General features: G+C 39.0%; 2 protein-coding genes across 2 annotated transcripts in view; one reads left to right on the forward strand and one right to left on the reverse strand.

Annotated features, from left to right (window-relative positions):
* The first annotated feature begins 15271 nt into the window (after positions 1–15271).
* Positions 15272–16336, forward strand: LOC130735348 (uncharacterized). The gene has a single exon (XM_057587386.1). The coding sequence runs from the start codon at positions 15509–15511 to the stop codon at positions 15995–15997; it is 489 nt and encodes a 162-aa protein (XP_057443369.1). The 5' UTR covers positions 15272–15508; the 3' UTR covers positions 15998–16336.
* Positions 16337–17156: 820 nt separating this feature from the next.
* The window catches only part of LOC130737900 (GCN5-related N-acetyltransferase 4, chloroplastic-like), a 29605-nt gene continuing 26929 nt past the window's right edge, over positions 17157–19832 (reverse strand). Inside the window, exon 3 of the mRNA XM_057589759.1 lies at positions 17157–17624. Within this exon, the coding sequence (XP_057445742.1) occupies positions 17336–17624 (289 nt within the window). The 3' untranslated portion in view covers positions 17157–17335. The remainder of the gene's footprint in view (positions 17625–19832) is intronic.

Below are 19832 nucleotides of genomic sequence, written 5' to 3' on the forward strand. Positions count from 1 at the left end.
TCACCGAGCAGAAGATAAGTCGCCATGCCCACCTTGGCACCCTCAACAGTTTGCAGTACGCCGAATATCTTCTCTATTTCCTGAATCCAGAGATCTGCTTTGTCTGGATCAGTACCACCAGAGAACTTAGGTGGGTTTAACCTCCTGAAGTCATTGAGACCTTTGTCTGGTCCAGAGTTACTTCCCTCTAAGATAGCATCTCCGCTAACTGGTTGGTATTCACCATGTTCTGTTAAGTCAAACAAACAGTTAGTACTCATCATAAGATAGCATCTAACATAACTATACAATATGATTAAGCAATAACTTCAATCAATTCTAAGCGAAAAATCGCTTGCAGACAATCAATTTTTACTCTTTGCAGAGTCACACAACCTAGCACAGAAGACCTATTTCCCAAAGATTCCCGAAAGACTCGACAAGCTCTGATACCACAATGTAACACCCCGATTTCGGTGGCGTCACTTTAGTAACCAAAAATAAACTTGATGCGGAAAAACGTGAATATTTTTTTTCGATAATAACTAAGACAAGACTGAATTAAATAAAACCCAAATGCGAAAAGTAATAAAGCTAATATACAATATATATATATACAGCCCCCGCTGTAAGTAGCAACCTCGTCACGAGTAAACCTCCAGCGACGGGTAATAGAAGAGTAGCGCCCGTAGGCAATAGGTACAAACCGAATGAAAGGTAAGTGTCCGCAACACTATCCCTCAAAACTGAGAATAAGCTGACCCAATGGCCTGAAAATAAGACCTCCTAAGTCCAACCAACTCTCTGTGATTCCCGTAAGGCAACCACACAAAAAGCTATAGGCGGAACTACCCTGTCCCCCAAAGAAACAAATGAAGCAAAGACTGTCAGAGCTAAACTCTACTCCTACACTAATCCTAACTCGAGGAGCTCATACCAACACTCAAAACTATGTGCTAGCATGATCGTCGTCTGAATCAGAATCCAGGACGACCTAGTCTAAGTACACCATCCGTCCTCCTCTCGCTACCGCAATGCGCTCCTGTTCCAGTATCTCAACTCTAGTTCCCCCCGAAGGGTGAACCATCATGATCTAGTCCGCCGTGGACATCTGACAAAGGGCGTTTGTCCGCCAAAGCACACACAGAAGACGCGAGGGTCAACTCCAAAGAATTATGTAAATAATAACATCGATAGATACAGATAATAGAATAGCCACTTAGGCTTATAGCTAGGGATAACATCCTAGGGTTACATATTCCATAACGAACATAAATGACAATAAAAACACTTAACATGTTCCAAATAGGATTAACAGATAACAATCACATTCGACAACTAAGTCAGTATGCATGTTGCATGAAATGATATGCAGGTTAACCCAGTCAACCAATATGCAATCCGGAACGGATGGACATCAACGGATCAGCCCTAGCACCAGCCACGGTGGGACCATTTCGGCCCGCGTGCCTCTTATTCCAACGACAGCGGTAGTCAGATCAGCCGTAACCTGTAGGTCTGCCATTTCGGTCTGCTACAAGAGACGTCTACAGACGCTCTTACACGGAAATCCGAGTCTTATGACCATTTTGGAATCCGACGAGGTCCAGAGTACGTCCTGTGTTAATACCTCATTAATGTTGCATGAATGCAGGATGATTAGACAAACAACGTCTCCGAATCTCACTCGACACGTCGCCACGTGTTCTAGGTAAATCAAAGTCTCTAAAAGCTTACCCTAAGGTAAAGTCGATTCTGCGACAAAAGACACTTCTTCACAACAACACATAATCCACGATGATCTCCAAATCATCCGACTCATCTCAATCCGATGGTCACAACTGCTCAACGAGCACAGAGTATCACACTCTCGGAAACTAACGGTTTCCCGGACTTATCCCCAGGATAGCCCAACAACATATAGCTGCTCCAACAGCACAAGAACATCGACCTACTCAACACTTCTCAACTTCCTCAACGATTGGATCCGACGACACTTCTCGTTTTCCAAAAACTAAGATTTGCATCCAAAGCTTCCTTTCGAGTTTATTATCTTTATTTAAAGATTTAGAGGTTGTTTAATGTCTTATGAGTTTTCTTTTCAAAGTAATGACCTTTTTAGTCTTATCGCAAATCCTATAAGTTCTCGGGATCTCTAAATCCCCAAATGACTCCAGAGAATGTCTCGATCCTTACGCATCATAACAAGGTCCGAATCTCATTCGTCCTATCAAACTTTCTTAAAACTCTCAAAATAAAATCGGCATGACCTGCCCGCTATTCTCACCATTCAGAATCTCGGATCTCATTGCATAAGTATAAATAACTCAGCACAACCAATCAACATGTCATATATCAATATATTAAGCAATGACCACATAGCACTTAGCATATAAGGCATGCACCACACATCCTAAATTACCCAATTAGCACTTAGCATGTAATTCACTCATCAAAACATTCAGTAGATGCATCATCTACATTGTCAGCCGAAGCCTCAGAAAACATTTTCCAATCACACACAATCCAGTGCATAAACAGTAAACAATGTCGAAAACATCGACCCTAAGCATTAACTAGAGATTCAGTGAGAAGCCCTCACCTGTAGGTTCTCCAGAGTTATCTCCTAAAGTTCCTTCACAATCAAAGCCTTGCTCCGCTGGAAATTCCTCAAAATCACCTTTAGAGCAAAACCACATAAATACTATCAGAATCTATCGGAAACTAAGCTATCAATACATCACTAAGGTTACACGAAGTAATCTATACTCTAAGGTACGATAATCTAGCGCGAAAGACAAGTTTTCGGAAAAGGAAATTTTCCTCCTCCTCCCCCTATAGGCTCGACCACTTTAGGTAATTAGGAGACTCGATTTTTCTTCGATCAAACTTGGTTCCTATGCTATCATTAGCCGTAACTAAGGTTATTCTGAACTCGGAAAAATTATCGGATCAAAAACTGTCGCAGGGGTATTTTGGTCATGATTTTTAACTTAGAAATTTCAAAACTGAAATCCCAAAAACCAAATTTTGCAGGGACGTCACCAACGACGTTTATAACAACTAATCATACTAGCACTAAGCTAAGGCGATAGTTTTTAGCCTAAAGGTTGAAGCTTTACCTCAAAAACTCCAAAAATGGGTATTTTAGGCTAAATTTGATTCCGACGGAATTCCGGCGACATAACGGAAAATCTAATCCGGCAGAAGTGATCTTGGGCACATAAAGAAGAGGTTTAGAATCAGAAATGAAAGATTCAGGATAGTTTTGCAAAAACCCATAAACTATCAGCTCAGAAAAGTCTACAGAAAAGCTATGGAAAAAGCGATCAGAGGTAAGGATTAGCGACTATACCTCGAAACCTTGAAGCAGCAACTAACGGATCAACGATCAAGCAAGTAATGAAGAAAATTCTTCTTCTTTCTTCCTTGGTGAAGCTCGCGGCCTTGAGGAGAGAAAATGGAGGAGTTTTGTGTTTTTTTCTCACTTGTTTGCTATATATAGAAGATGGAAATTCGCGGGAAAATGAAAGTTTCGCGAATCTGATTTTTCCGGCGTCATTCTTCGTGAATTAATAGATATGTTTTGGCAAAAGAATTCCAAAACTATAAAGAGGTCTCCTTGTATTTTTGGCAACTAATGCATAGTCGGTATAAAACTATTTTACCCGATAAGTTGCTTTTTGCATCGGATGTCGGAATAGAAAACTTCCTTCTGAAGAAAGATTGAAATCATCAAGAGAAATGGGTGTACGCGTGCAGAATCTTCATTTGAAGCTCTGAATAGAAAAATTCTTCGTTGTCGGTTGATTCTAGGGTTTTGAAATACCAGGGATTCGGTTTCGGCAAACTTCCGATGATTGGAATCGGACGTTCGTAGATCCTAGAGTTTCGCCTCGAAACGATTTTGATATATGGAAAAAGAGAAGTTCTAACATTTCTCTGAAGATTTTTGCACTAAAATCCTACAGTGTTCCAAGGGTGGAACATAGTGTTATTTCCTAAGATTCTTGTCCTAGGTTTTAAAGCGAATATTAGTCGTGCTATAACCTAAATCGACTTCGATACAATCCTCAGACTTTTCCTGAACTTTCTCCTTCATATATTTATTTCATTTAATAAACTTTTGTTCAGGTTTCCCTTCGCATTACATCAACCCTAATCGTGAATAAGAAGTTTATTCACTTAGCATAAGTTTAAAAACTTGGGCCTTACATGCAATAATATAAAATAAGACGTACATAGCATAGAGAAACATATTAAACAGTGCAGTAAAATGAGTAGCAACATAAGTGCAATAATTTAGCAACTGAAACTGTTTGAAAAAGGTTAAGGTAGAAAATGGCCATTAGCCAAAACGATTGAGCATCTGTTCAATATTTGACGAGAGGTTCAGGAAGAGTTGATTGATGTAGTCTTTGTGGTTGTTGAAGTCCTCTCTGCTGACAAATTGGTTTGCCAAAGACTGTTCTTGATCATCATTTCCTTCTAGATCTTGTTCGCCTTCATGTTCATCATCGTCCTCCGTGGGGGCCTTGGTTTGTTCAGAAACATGATCCTTTACTGGTGGAGTTTTAACACAGCATTCACCATCTTCAATAAGTGGTGCTTTTTCCTTGATCATTTGAAACTTCTCAGGATGTAGTATCGACTCGGGTGTATCGGGGTGTATGAGCACATACACCCAGTTGCCCAAGAGGATAATCAGGGCAGTCAATCAATTCTGCAAGGAAAATGGTGCAGTGCCCACATAGCCTTCTGTTGCGCACAGTTTCCATTGCTCTCAGTCAGGAACTCTGCTGGCTTGAAGATTATAGACATAGCCCACATCGGATGGTTTTCTCCAAGATACAGAGACTTGATGATCATGAGCTCTTTCAATGCGCTTGGTCAGACGAGCCTGAAAATATTGAAGGTTTCCTCAGCTCCCTTCTTTCCAGTCGCCAATGTCTCCTTCTAATCTCCGGTCGGGGCTGAGCGGCGGTTATCTTGTCGGCGCTCTTATCGTTGGCGGTCCCCTTGCTGGCGGTCTTCCTGGCATCGATCGCCTCGATCATACTGCTATGAGCGTCCTGCCTTGATCAGCTTTTCAATTTCTCTCTTTAGAGTGATGCAGTCATCAGTGTCATGGCCCGCCGAGCGGTGGTACTCGCACGATCTAGTCTTCTCTACTGCCACTCATGGCAGACGCACCTCCCGCTCGACCTCGGCAACCACATGCGTTGCTTTGACCTCACGAAGCAAGTCTGTCAAGTGTGCACTCAGGTCCTTGTGCGCCTCCTCTCGCCGGCGTGATCCTTGCTGCTGCCAGGGGCGACGTCGCTCAAACTGTCTTTCTTCGGATATAGCTGCTCCTTCACGTATTTCTCTGACGACTAACCTTTCTTCTCCCTTCGCTTAATGCTTTCACCTTTTTCCCGTCCTTTCCCGTCCTTCTTTGGTCAGTTTGCAAATTTGATGTTGACAACTTGTCATTTTCCCTTGTTGGTCAGCGTGTCTTTAGCAAAAGTAACATAGTCTTCATGTGATTTGATTTGAATGTAAGTCAATTGGTTGCAATCTAACTTTGTCTTTGGCGCTCAAAATTTGTCTTCAATATTTCTGACTGATGAGTTGGCATTGGACGGTCAGAGCAAATGTGTCTTGACTTGAATGAGTTTGCTTGTCAAACAGTCTTGTGAATTCTGAAGCTTTTTCTTTTTGTGATGATTGAACGTTGAAGCATATTGAACGAATTTAATTTCTCCTGAAATTCAAATGATTTAAGAAGCTTAGTTGACAATAGAAGTGCTTCTATCAAAATTGTTATGATGAAAATAAGATTTTAAAAACGTTATAATGCATTTGAACTTAACATATATACCCGTCTTAGCTCATAGAATCATTTTCTCAGTCAAAGTGTCAAGCTTGGACTTTAAATAGAAGACCTTCATTTCATCTATTCAGCCAAGGTCATTTAGCCTTGTTCCCACACTCCTTTTTCTGTCTATCCCAACATCAATTTTTATGTTGTTCCGTCAAAAGAATGTCAATTTCTTGTTCTGAATAAGATTAAATTTCAATAAAGAAGTTTTTTTCCTTTTCGTTTCTATAACCAGCTTTACAAGCATGAAACATATAAACACCGGTATGTGCCGTTTTTTAATCATATCAAAATTTCAATTTCTAAACCTCTGTCAATATGAAATGGAGATTGCAATATAATCCAATTGAATAGAGAGATTAATAGAGTGGCCTTAAAATTAAGACAAGGTGTTCATGTCCAAGAGAAGAACCGCACAAGCATCACAAACCACTTTTCCATTGATTCCAGCAGTTGAAGCAGTCACACTTGAAATTCTGATTCACGCACATGACAAATGTTCTACACAATATGTCTAGGACATTCACGCACAGGACAAATGTTCAACATAATATTCAGGACAACGTGTATAACGTACATGAGATAAATCACAAGTGCAACACAATATTAAAATAGCAAAACAATAAAGAAGAACATAGAGGAATCGGTAACCCAGTTCGGTGCAACATCACCTACATCTGGAGGGTATCAATCCGAGAAAGATAATTCACCATTATAGAGAATCAAGTACACAAGGTCTTAGATGAAGAACCCCTGTTCAAGGCACTTTCTTACCTATTCCTACCAGTGGCTTATTACTTAGAACTCTCCCTAAGTATAAGATCCCTCTCACTTTCTCTCACAATAACTGCGACATGATTGAATATACAAAACAATATAAAGATGAAGAGATTACAACTCAACTAAAACAAACCAACTCTATGCCTTATAATAATCAATGATGGAAGAAGAGTGGTGTATAAATAACAATGGACTCACAGAGAAACTGTCTTGGACACCACATCTTTCACCCAAAACCTTAAGGCATTAGGTTTATGGGTCACATCTCTTATAAAGTCTTCTCCTCACCCAAACTTAACCAATGTGGGACTCCAACTCCGCACTTGAATTCTCAACAATCTCCCCCTCAAGTGCGAGTCACCTCCACATTACCATGGGCCCCCTCCGCGCGGAAGCATATCCACCCTTGCACCGTCGTTCGCTTCACCGCATTGTTGAGAATTCAAGTGCGGAGTTGGAGTCCCACATTGGTTAAGTTTGGGTGAGGAGAAGACTTTATAAGAGATGTGACCCATAAACCTAATTCCTTAAGGTTTTGTGTTAAGATGTGGTGTCCAAGATCTCCTGGTGTCTTGCTTCTCGGCCCACGGGCTCCCTTGTCTCCCCCAGCAAGTGGTATCAGAGCCGATGGTTCGTGGGACCATGACGGCTCCTTGTGTCGAAAGTCTTCCTAGCAGTGTGGCTAGGCGGCGGGTTCCGTTGGCAGCGAACGGTCATGCAAGGTGGATAGCTTCCGCGGACGGGAGGACTATGGGTGATGTGGTTGAGGGACTCACACTTGAGGGGGAGATTGTTGGAATCAAGTGTTGGAGTCAAGTCCCACATCGGAGAAGTCAAGGTGAGAGGGAGAGTTTATAAGAGATGTGACCCATAAACCTAATGCCTTAAGGTTTTGGGTTAAGATGTGGTGTCCAAGATCTCCTTGGTGTTTCCCCTCAGCCTTACCCCATGGGTCCTCGCCGTGACTCTCCCCAACAAGTGGTATCAGAGCCGATGGTTGGTGTAGCCATGGTTACGGCTCCTTGTGTCGAAAGTCTTCCCAGCAGTGTGGCTAGGCGGCGGGTTCCGTTGACGCGGTGAAGCGAACGGCGGTGCAAGGGTGGATATGCTTCCGCGCGGAGGGGGGCCATGGCAATGTGGAGGTGACTCACACTTGAGGGGGAGATTGTTGAGAATTCAAGTGCGGAGTTGGAGTCCCACATTGGTTAAGTTTGGGTGAGGAGAAGACTTTATAAGAGATGTGACCCATAAACCTAATGCCTTAAGGTTTTGGGTTAAGATGTGGTGTCCAAGATCTCCTTGGTGTCTCCTCTCGGCCTTGGCCTATGAGTTCTCACCGTGACTCTCCCCCACAAGTGATGGTATCAGAGCCGATAGTTCGTGGGACCATGACAGCTCCTTGTGTCGAAAGTCTTCCTAGCAGTGTGGCTAGGCGGCGGGTTCCGTTGGCAGCGAACGACGGTGCAAGGTGGATAGCTTCCGCGGACGGGAGGACTATGGGTGATGTGGTTGAGGGACTCACACTTGAGGGGAAGATTGTTAGAATCAAGTGTTTGAGTCAAGTCCCACATCGGAGAAGTCAAGGTGAGAGGGAGAGTTTATAAGAGATGTGACCCATAAACCTAATGCCTTAAGGTTTTGGGTTAAGATGTTGTGTCTAAGATCTCCTTGGTGTTTCCCCTCAGCCTTGCCCCATGGGTCCTCGCCGTGACTCTCCCCAACAAGTGGTATCAGAGCCGATGGTTGGTGTAGCCATGGTTACGGCTCCTTGTGTCGAAAGTCTTCCTAGCGGTGTGGCTAGGCGGCGGGTTCCGTTGACGCGGTGAAGCGAGCGGCGGTGCAAGATTGGATAAGCTTCCGCGGAGGGGGGCCATGATAATGTGGAGGTGACTCGCACTTGAGGGGGAGATTGTTGAGAATTCAAGTGCGGAGTTGGAGTCTCACATTGGTTAAGTTTGGGTGAGGAGAAGACTTTATAAGAGATGTGACCCATAAACCTAATGCCTTAAGGTTTTTGGTTAAGATGTGGTGTCCAAGATCTCTTGGTGTCTTGCTTCTCGGCCCATGGGCTCCCCTGTCTCCCCCAACAGAAACAAACCCTAAAACACACACTCTTTCTCAAGCAACACAACGCACAATCCATCCTTGAGCAGCTAGGGTTTGGTCTTCTTAAATAGCAATTCTTTAGCAGCCTTTGATCTTCAATGGGCTTGCACGAAAATAGAGTCCACAAACCAGACGTGGAACAAATATTTTGTCAAAGATTTGATCACATACATATTTTCTCCACCAACTAAAACCAGAAGTAAATCTTCCTTCACAGATTTGTTGACATGATAAAGCAATTACCACAAATTTAATATGGAGAAAATTTTAAATAAGTAACAAATCTTATCAAATAAGATTTGAACACAAGAAGATATAATCTTCTATAATTTAAACGAAATCAAATCTTCTTCAGCAGATTTGATTACACCTTGTTGTTCCTTTGTTCATGATGGTCTGCATTTTAGCTAAGTGTGTCTTTGCCAACATGTCAGACACTATGTTGTAACATCTTGACTATGACATGTGTCCCTGCGGATCTGATATGAGTCGGCTAAGTTATCTGTGAAGCTGTGTTTTGATTACGTGGTATTCAAGCTAGGGTTGTTAAAGAACCTTTTGTGTGCTATCTGGAACATATTATAGTGGAATCAAATCTGCTGAAAAATGATTTGATTTGGTTTAAATTGTGAAATTGTTATCTTTTGTTCAAATCTTATTTGATAAAATTTTTTACTGGTTTAAAAAGATTTGTTCCAGATCTGTTTTACTGGAATCATGTTGTTTATTGTTTCAATCATTGTGGTAGTGATTGTGTGTGAGAAAGTGAGAGGGGTTCTCATACTTAGGGGTAGACCTAAGTAATAAACCACGGGTAGGAATAGGTAGAAAGGCAGTAAACTGGGGCAGTTCAATTAATTAAGACCTTTTTGTACTTGATTCTCTATAATAGTAGATTATCTTTCTCGGGCTAAAGTCCTCCAGATGTAGGCAATGTTGCACCGAACTGGGTTACCAATTCTCTATGTTCTTCATTATTTGTTACTGGTTTAATACTGTGTTGAACTTGTGATGTATCTGTTGTACGTTGTGCAAGATGTCTTAGACATTTGGTACAACATCTGTTCTGTGCATGAACCAGAATTTCAATTGGCATCAGAACAGGCACCCTATTCTGTTTGGGTGAGTTCCAGGGAATATATTCTTGTTTCATGGACAACGCCAAGGAAGGAGAATAAATCAGTAGCTCTAATCTTGTGATCTCATGTTCCGCTGTTGTCTATGTTGTATCTCTGATGTGCAACCCAATGATGTACAACCGATAGTTGTTGAAGATTTCCTCCACCACTGTGCTCACAAGTTGTTTTAGCCAAAATTTTGCTAATGAGGGGGAGGACTGTGATTTTGGTTGTGGTTTCTGATTTTCAGCAATAGTGTGTTTGCTGCTATTGTGATATTTTTGTAGTTACTACAGGCTGTTTGGTAACTACTGTGTAGTTTATGGTTTGTTCATAGCTGCTGATAATAGCTATGTTGATGGAAGATGTGTAAGCTACCTTGATATATTCTGTTTGCTCTGATTTGATGTTTCAAGCTGCAATATTTCTGTAGCGCTTTATGCTAGTGGATTGTATTAGCTAAAATTTGACAAAGGGGGAGATTGTTGTTTCTTTGTTCATGATTGTCTGCATTTGAGCTAAGTGTGTCTTTGCCGACATGTCGGACACGATGTTGTAACATCTTGACTCTGACATGTGTCCCTGCGGATCTGATATGAGTTGGCTAAGTTATCTGTGAAGTTGTGCTTTGATTACGTGGTATTCAAGCTAGGGTTGTTGAAGAAGCTTCTGTGTGCTATCTGGAATATATTATAGTGAAATCAAATCTGCTGAAAATGATTTTATTTGGTTTAAATTGTGAAATTGTTATCTTTTGTTCAAATCTTATTTGATAAGATTTGTTACTGGTTTAAAAAGATTTGTTCTAGATCTGTTTTGGGGACTCTATTTTCGTGCAAGCTCATTGAAGATCAAGGCCTGCTGAAGAACAGCTATTTAAGGAGGCTTAACCCTAGTTGCTAAGAGTGCGTTTGGCACCGTTTGGTGGTGTTTTTAGGGTTTGTAGTTCTGAGTCTTTATTGTGTTATTTGTACACCACTCTGCTGCCTCCATTGATAATCATATGACATAGAGTTGGTTTGTTTAGTTGAGTTGTAATCTCTTCATCTTTATCATGTTGTTTATTGTTTCAATCATTGTGGTAGTGATTGTGTGTGAGAAAGTGAGAGGGGTTCTCATACTTAGGGGTAGACCTAAGTAATAAACCACGGGTAGGAATAGGTAGAAAGGCAGTAAACTGGGGCAGTTCAATTAATTAAGACCTTTTTGTACTTGATTCTCTATAATAGTAGATTATCTTTCTCGGGCTAAAGTCCTCCAGATGTAGGCAATGTTGCACCGAACTGGGTTACCAATTCTCTATGTTCTTCATTATTTGTTACTGGTTTAATACTGTGTTGAACTTGTGATGTATCTGTTGTACGTTGTGCAAGATGTCTTAGACATTTGGTACAACATCTGTTCTGTGCATGAACCAGAATTTCAATTGGCATCAGAACAGGCACCCTATTCTGTTTGGGTGAGTTCCAGGGAATATATTCTTGTTTCATGGACAACGCCAAGGAAGGAGAATCAATCAGTAGCTCTAATCTTGTGATCTCATGTTCCGTTGTTGTCTATGTTGTATCTCTGATGTGCAACCCAATGATGTACAACTGATAGTTGTTGAAGATTTCCTCCACCACTGTGCTCACAAGTTGTTTTAGCCAAAATTTTGCTAATGAGGGGGAGGACTGTGATTTTGGTTGTGGTTTCTGATTTTCAGCAATAGTGTGTTTGCTGCTATTGTGATATTTTTGTAGTTACTACAGGCTGTTTGGTAACTACTGTGTAGTTTATGGTTTGTTCATAGCTGCTGATAATAGCTATGTTGATGGAAGATGTGTAAGCTACCTTGATATATTCTGTTTGCTCTGATTTGATGTTTCAAGCTGCAATATTTCTGTAGCGCTTTATGCTAGTGGATTGTATTAGCTAAAATTTGACAAAGGGGGAGATTGTTGTTTCTTTGTTCATGATTGTCTGCATTTGAGCTAAGTGTGTCTTTGTCGACATGTCGGACACGATGTTGTAACATCTTGACTCTGACATGTGTCCCTGCGGATCTGATATGAGTTGGCTAAGTTATCTGTGAAGTTGTGCTTTGATTACATGGTATTCAAGCTAGGGTTGTTGAAGAAGCTTCTGTGTGCTATCTGGAATATATTATAGTGAAATCAAATCTGCTGAAAATGATTTTATTTGGTTTAAATTGTGAAATTGTTATCTTTTGTTCAAATCTTATTTGATAAGATTTGTTACTGGTTTAAAAAGATTTGTTCTAGATCTGTTTTGGGGACTCTATTTTCGTGCAAGCTCATTGAAGATCAAGGCCTGCTGAAGAACAGCTATTTAAGGAGGCTTAACCCTAGTTGCTAAGAGTGCGTTTGGCACCGTTTGGTGGTGTTTTTAGGGTTTGTGGTTGTGAGTCCTTATTGTGTTATTTGTACACCACTCTGCTGCCTCCATTGATAATCATATGACATAGAGTTAGTTTGTTTAGTTGAGTTGTAATCTCTTCATCTTTATCATGTTGTTTATTGTTTCAATCACTGTGGCAGTGATTGTGTGTGAGAAAGTGAGAGGGGTTCTCATACTTAGGGGGACCTAAGTAATAAACCACGGGTAGGAATAGGTAGAAAGACAGTGAACTGGGGCAAATAAATTAAGACCTTTTTGTACTTGATTGTCTATAATAGTGGATTATCTTTCTCGGGCTGAAGCCCTCCAGATGTAGGTGATGTTGCACCGAACTGGGCTAACAATTCTTCGTGTTCTTCATTATTTGTTGCTGGTTTAATATTGTGTTGCACTTGTGATGTATCTGTGGTACGTTGTGCAAGATGTCTTCGACATTTGGTACGACATCTGTCCTGTGTGTGAACCAGAATTTCACACCTGATATATTTTCAGATAACACACGAAATCTTGTTCAACAACCCTAGCTTGTTGATAACGTAAAACAATCCAAAGCTTCTAGAAAATAGGTGTAACACAAAGCAGCTACGCAGGGACAAATGTTGCACCAGATGCTGGAACATTTGGTCGCACATCTTGACAGATAAAACATCTAAGCTAAATTGTAGACAATTAAGAACATAGGAACAATAATCTCCCCCTTTGTCAAATTTTAGCTATTACAACATATAACCACATCTGAGATTGCACAACCCATATAACTCCTTTGGATTGAGAGCATCTTGACAACACTTCAGAGTAGAGAAATATATCATGCCATCATGCCATAGCTAACCGCAACATATACTAAATACCAATGACAACTTGAACTGGTTTCAGCACTTCAGAATATATCAAACTACCATACCATAACAACTTTCAAGAGCTATGTACAAATAACCAGAGACAAGAAACTACTCACATCATATTAGCTACTATAGACTTCATACTCCATAACCAGATAACAAGGTAGCATAGAATAGTATCATACCAATACCAATCACAGGAGCTAGCATGCGTCAGCACGCAGAAAACAAAAGCCACACACCACTTCTCCCCCTTATTAGCAGAATTTGACAAAGATGCTTTAGAAAAATCAAACCTTGGAACACTTGGAGTAGAACATCCAGAAAATTTCACATAACAGTAGCAAAATAAGTACTTAGAACAGTACACAGAACAGATGGCCATAGAGTTATTACAGCCCAACATCAGCAAGAAAGTTCATTGTCTCCTTGCACTCTATAACTTCTTGATTACACTCTCTCTTGTGAGCAATCTTTCTCTAACAAACAAGGCCCATCATCACCCAGGGAATGGGCTGAGGGAAGCCTAGTTCTTGTTTCAGGTCGTGTACCACTTACAAGTCAACATCTAGAAGGCAAGGAGTTTTCTTTCTTCTTCCTTCTCGTTTCAGCTGGCCAACGACCACCACCTTGTGCCTCCCTACTCCTTCACACAGCAGTTGCAACACCACCACCTTTACTCTCACATGGTTGTTTCTTTTGTGCCACCCTTGTGTTTGTATTTAAAGGATGATAGGAATTGAATGAGTACCTAGTTGTAATTGGAGCTGCCAATTTGGATGAACTCAATCTCATCTTCGAACCTTGCTATGGTGGTGGTCATCATGTAGGTGGATGCAGGGTTGGAGCACAGGATGTTGAATGGATTGTGTTTTGATATGTGGAAGCTGTGAAATTAGGTTAAATTCTTTTTTTATAATGGTAAATTACTTAAACACCCTTAGTTCATGGGTGGACCAAAATATAAAATGTGCACCCTAATGGGCACCTCAATTAAATGTGGTATGAAAACAAAATGTCTACCCATTTTGCCAAATATCTTAATACGTCAAACACATAAATTGGGAAAGAATAAACCTATGACCTGGATAAGTATAATATGTGAATTCTAATCTTGATTGTGGAATGATAGTGGTTTATTTCAGCATTTGAATCCAATCATGAAAACTAAATGTTCAACTTTGGTTGGTGACAACTATTAATATTTTGGTTGTTTGGTTGGTCACGCTCAAAGTGCGTTTTGTCACGCCTCAACAACTGCGACTGTGAGGGATCCTAAATCAGGAGCCACGTTCCTATAATACAATCCAATGGTCCAAATTATAGAGCGTAGAAAAGAAGCCGAAAACTCATGGTTCATACATAGAAAATTGGTTGGCAATCGAGACCAGCACTGTTTAATTACTTGGTCTATACTCTTAAACAAAGATGCCTCATTTTTAACTGTTTGCTTGTTATGTTTACTAAAATCTATGCAATATTCTGGGCAACGTGTCAATAGATCACGATCTAACATTACAATTTACAACTGGCCCTGTGGACCAACAACGCAAAGAGTAACGCAATGGTATTAAAATGCTAATAACACTCACTTTAATACTCTTTTATTAATTCATAAAATTCACGTGCGTCTCACTAAATAAACAATATAACATACAAATTTTTGTGGACTCAAAATAATTTTTAATCAATTAATAAATAAAAAAGTGTTAAAACGAGTGTTAATAGCATTTTTAAAAACAAATTGTATTAAAATTATTTATTTCTTGAAGGGAAATTGTCTTAGAGTAACTAGTGGTGCAATATCCCTTTCATTACTTAAATAGTCAACACCACCTATTTGGAAGATAACTAGCATGGAAGTGACTTCCTCCTATCAATCCGGCGATAATAAGCATCTCTTAGCTGCCCCTAAAGGTATAAGCTTCTTATGCACATTCTAGAATTACATCACATCACAAGACCTAATTATATTATTTTGATCAACCTTAAATCATTAAGGAAAGGACGGTAAGTTACCATCTTACATAATTTAATGCAAAATAATTCTGGGTTTGTTTGTCCTTTTAACACTTTTGTTTTATAGATAGTGGCAATTATTGTTTTCAATAACAAATTGAGCATTAGAACGAGTGGTTTGTATATAATTGCTTTCCCTTTCTCTATGTTTAGGCATGTTTGGCCCTGCCCTATCCATGAGTAGCCAAGATCTTACTTTGAATATGTAATTTGAGCATTGAGAGAGACATATCATTTTTAATTTTAGTTAACAATAAAGTGTGGGACTCTTCAGCAGTTGAACTAAAACCCTCTCCAAAACAACTTCTAGGCCCACCCTAGAAAACCTAACCCAAAAAGATTCTATCTTTAATTTCCTATCTCTCTAATATCTTAATTACAAAATTTTGATTTGCAAAACCATGGAAACAGAGGATTTCAGCTTTCCTAGAATCAGTGACACTTGCCCCCATAACATTGATTCACCTCCTCTATGGAATCTATCTCCCGCATCCTCTCCTAATCCCTACAACAAAGGAGAAAACAAGAATTGCTTTGGAGAAAAATTGGTAGCTCAGGCACAAAGGAAGAGCTTTTCATGTGTTGAAAATGGTAAGAAAAGAATTGGATTGGATGATGATGATGCAGAAGAAGGGGATAGAATGGACTTGTTGTGGGAGGATCTCAATCTCAATGAGGAGTTGTCATCATCAACAACAGGGTCTGCTACCTCATCTTCAAGGGAAGGTGCTGAATTTAAATGTGCTCCAATGTTAACAGTTGCCAAGAACAATAAAGGTGCATTACTTCCAACTAAGAACAAGCCGGGTATGGTGGTGATTGTGAATGTCATGAAGAGACTCTTCTTCATCAAAAATTCTCAGAGGAAATCTAGAAATAGAGTGAGATAACTCTGTAGTTATATCCCATTCAGGCAATTGGGATTATGGTAATATTTACAAATGTTGTGCCGGTTTGGAACTGAGAATCTATTGGTCGATTGAGATTCTCCAAAGTCCAAACCAACAAACCACTTACGAAGATTATGGGTAAGATTGATTGTTCTTTATGAATACTTTTTCATAGTTAATTAGAAAGGGTTTTACTCCATGCGGATCTTAGTGAGATGATTCTAACTCTTCCAATGCAATGTATATGTAAACCGTAAATATAAATTATAGAGGATTCTTCTTGAAACCATTTTTCGAGTTATATATATTCCTAATGATAAAGTTCTTACTCTTTTTGTTTCCGACTCGTCTGGCATTCTATAATAATTTGCATTTGGGAATCTCTATATACTTTGTCACGATAGATATCTGCTAATTAAGTTCGGGTACTTGACCATACTTAAAAATCAATTTGACAAACTTGCAATCTCTTCATTTCTATAATTCCATGTTTAACATATTTTCTAACATACTCTTTTCAATACGATTTTATTTGTTGGTTGAATTTTTTTTTGTGTAAACGCACTTTATTTATGAATGTTGTTTTCTTTTAGAAGCAAAATTTTATTGAATTTGAAAGAAGTCGAGAAACCAGCCCATTGGACAAAGAACACAATATAACGCCATCAATGACAAAACGCAACAAAACAGGTCAGGATAACAGTTATCCAAGCAAAACCAACCTAGAAAAAAGAGAAGAATGGAAAACCCTACAAACACCCAAAGATATCAAGTCAAACAGAACCCGGAGACATCCCATACCTCTTCGGGTGTGTTCTTCTAAATGTTCCACAAGGTCTGAATTACCTCCTAATCCGTTCAAGAAAACACAAGCCCACAAAATTTTCATATCTCCCACATAGACCTCACCCTTTTAGAAACGCAATCAAAGTTGTGATCCTACGCCACAAAAACTTCGACACCCGAGTACGATGAGGAGGGGGAGGAGTAATGTTGCATCACAAAAAATATGACTAATTTTGTTCCAAAGAAAAAAAAAGAATAAAAAACTCTAAAAATAAAAGTACAAATAATTATTGAGATTAATGGATATGCATTGTCAGTGTAAAGAAGTTTTACACTGACGTCCAATCACATTATCCCACATAGGACTAAGTGGTTACAAATCTTTTTAACTTTAATTAGTAAATTAATAAATTGTTGATGTGGCGGAAATCAATTGGGTGTACGTGCACCTCCCATTTTCTCATAATTATTTTCATTAATTTTCAAAATTCTCATCTTAGAATTATTTTAAACATGGATATACAATATTGGGCCACCCAATAAAATGTCTAATTAGAAAGCTACCATGTTATTTAGAAGTTTCATCATGAAGTTGAACTTGATCCCTGGCGATGCCTTTGGCTGAGGCCACTTTGCTCCATCGGGCACCTTGATACATTTGAAACCTTGGCCTTCGTATAACGTTATGGCAATGGAATTGTTCAAATCACAATGCAATGCAATTGCATGACAACCCCAACTTTTGGCTTGGGATTCTGCCATTGCTATCAATTTTTTAGCTATTCCCTTCCTTTGAAAATTTTCGCGGACTGCCACGTTTGATATGTATGCAATTCCAGTCCTACAATCAACCGTTTTTAATGTTACCTTCATGAAAATGGATTTCACATGGTGTAACCACGATGCTCATGTACAAAAATAGCAATCAAATTAAGTTGATTTGAAGGGTAATAATGGGTAAAAGTTACATGAGTTTTAGGCTTGACAAACTAAGATGCAAATCCGCTCATACCATAGTGATCGGATCAAATAGAATTAGAGTACCCTCTGTAGTCGCTTATTTATAATATGTTTGTCTTGCTGCTTAAAAAAAAATCAAATAGATCTTTATTATAGCATATGAAAATCTTAACCATCTGATTAAATTTAATAGTTCATTTTTATCATTATTATATAAAAAGATCATTTTCATAAGATACATTATATATTATATATATTGATAGATATATAAATAGATATATAGATAGAGAAGGGATCAACTTAATTACACTTGTGTAAGACATTAATAATCTTATACCGCTAAATAACTTTTTTGTTGGATAATTGAATCTTGAAAGCAGCATTAGCTTCTTGTTGAATATATAAGAGGTATATCAAGTAGAGAAGTCTTTATTATGAGAGATGAGAGCATTAAATAATGACCGTACTGTTAAATCTAAATGTAGATACCTAAAACTCTCTTAAGTAAGTTTTGATGATAACAATGTACTCCATCCGTTCCCTATTATAAGTCACATTTTTGAAAAAAATTTGTTACAAAATATAAGTCACTTTCTAATATCTAGGAAGCATTAAATAATTTTTTCCAAGTTCACCCTCATATTTAATATGAAAGAGATGATAAACTTTAGAAGTATTAACTTGGAGAGAGAAAATCATAGGAAAGTAAATAAAGGTAATCTAGGAAAGTAAATCATTTTTTTTACAAATTTATTACTAGTAACTACTTTTCTTAATCTAAGAGATTTAGTTATTTGTGACTTATATATAGGAACAGAGGGAGTATAAGTTATCAAGATATATTATATTTGCAAGTACAAAACTTTTGTGTTTTGATATTTCAAGAACAAATTGTCTCAAAGCACTAAGTCAATGAGGTCAAGTTACTTCGTCTGGCATAGACTTGTAAGATCAAGATTTGATCAGTGGTTGCATCTCTATATTTTGATGATTACAGTTAAGGTTTTTGAGGATGAACAATTATGGTACTCTAATGTTTGTCTTTATGAGTTGTGACAAACAACTTCTGATTCTGACCCAAGCCGAATCAATCAGAAGAAGAAGACCCAAGGGTAACCAAAAAGAGAGTTCTAAAGCTTATCATGTTCATTCAGAACAGTGACAAATCCTTCAGAAGTTCCGAAGATAGAAGCTCTCAAGAGGTACTGAAGAACCGGAGTCAGAAGTTCTGAAGACCAGATGTTCCAAAAGGAACGGTCCTGAAAGTAGAAGACTCAAGTTCTGAAGACCTGCAAGAAGTTGGCTCTGAAGACCCAAGCTATTCTAGCTCCGACGTTTAGAAGTTCTGAGGAACTTGTTCAGAAGCAGAAGTTGCAAGGTCAGAGGATCCATGCTTCCGCCTGACTCTGATCAGAAGCTTCATCAACGTCCATCTGAAGCACTCCAGATCATAAGTCAGCTGGTGAAATGACAGGTCGCAGTCATAGTACACATCGTACAGTCTCAGCCTGTCTGCCACCTACCTCGTTCAGCCTAGCAGTCTGATATTACAAGATTGCCACTCCAACGGGCAAAACCCTAGCAACGGCTACACCATATGCCTTGGAGTATTTAAGGGCTGAAGATAGAAGAAAGAAGCTAAGAAACTTTGATAATATTTTTGAATCCATTCTAACCGATCTCTTAGCAATATTTCTTCATTGTTCTTAAACATCTGAGTTTACCATTAGCTTTTCAGAAGCACTTCTTGTAAACCCAAAACCTTTTACAAACACTTTGTAAAGTTCCTTAAGAGACCAAGGTTGGTCGGATCTTAAGTAGACTGAATCAAGTTTGATTCAGTGTTTAACTAGTCTTGAGAGGATCGGTAGATCAGCTTCTTGAGAGTATACTAGTGAGAAAATCAGTGTACTGTTAGTCACTTAGCAGGTTGCAAGTGCAATTGTAACACTCATTGATTTTAGTGGATTGCCTTCATCAGAAGAAGGAAGAAATCACCTTCACGAGTGGACTGGATTAACTTGAGCTTTTATCTCAAGTGAACCAGGATAAAATACTTGCGTGGTTTACCTCATATTCTTCAGCACCT

This window comes from Lotus japonicus, chromosome 2 (assembly GCF_012489685.1).
Source record: "Lotus japonicus ecotype B-129 chromosome 2, LjGifu_v1.2".
Classification (NCBI taxonomy): Eukaryota; Viridiplantae; Streptophyta; class Magnoliopsida; order Fabales; family Fabaceae; genus Lotus; species Lotus japonicus.

Bases quoted from the DNA above. Each gene is read 5' to 3' on its own strand.
- LOC130735348 (XM_057587386.1), top strand. From the start codon at position 15,509: ATGGAAACAGAGGATTTCAGCTTTCCTAGAATCAGTGACACTTGCCCC.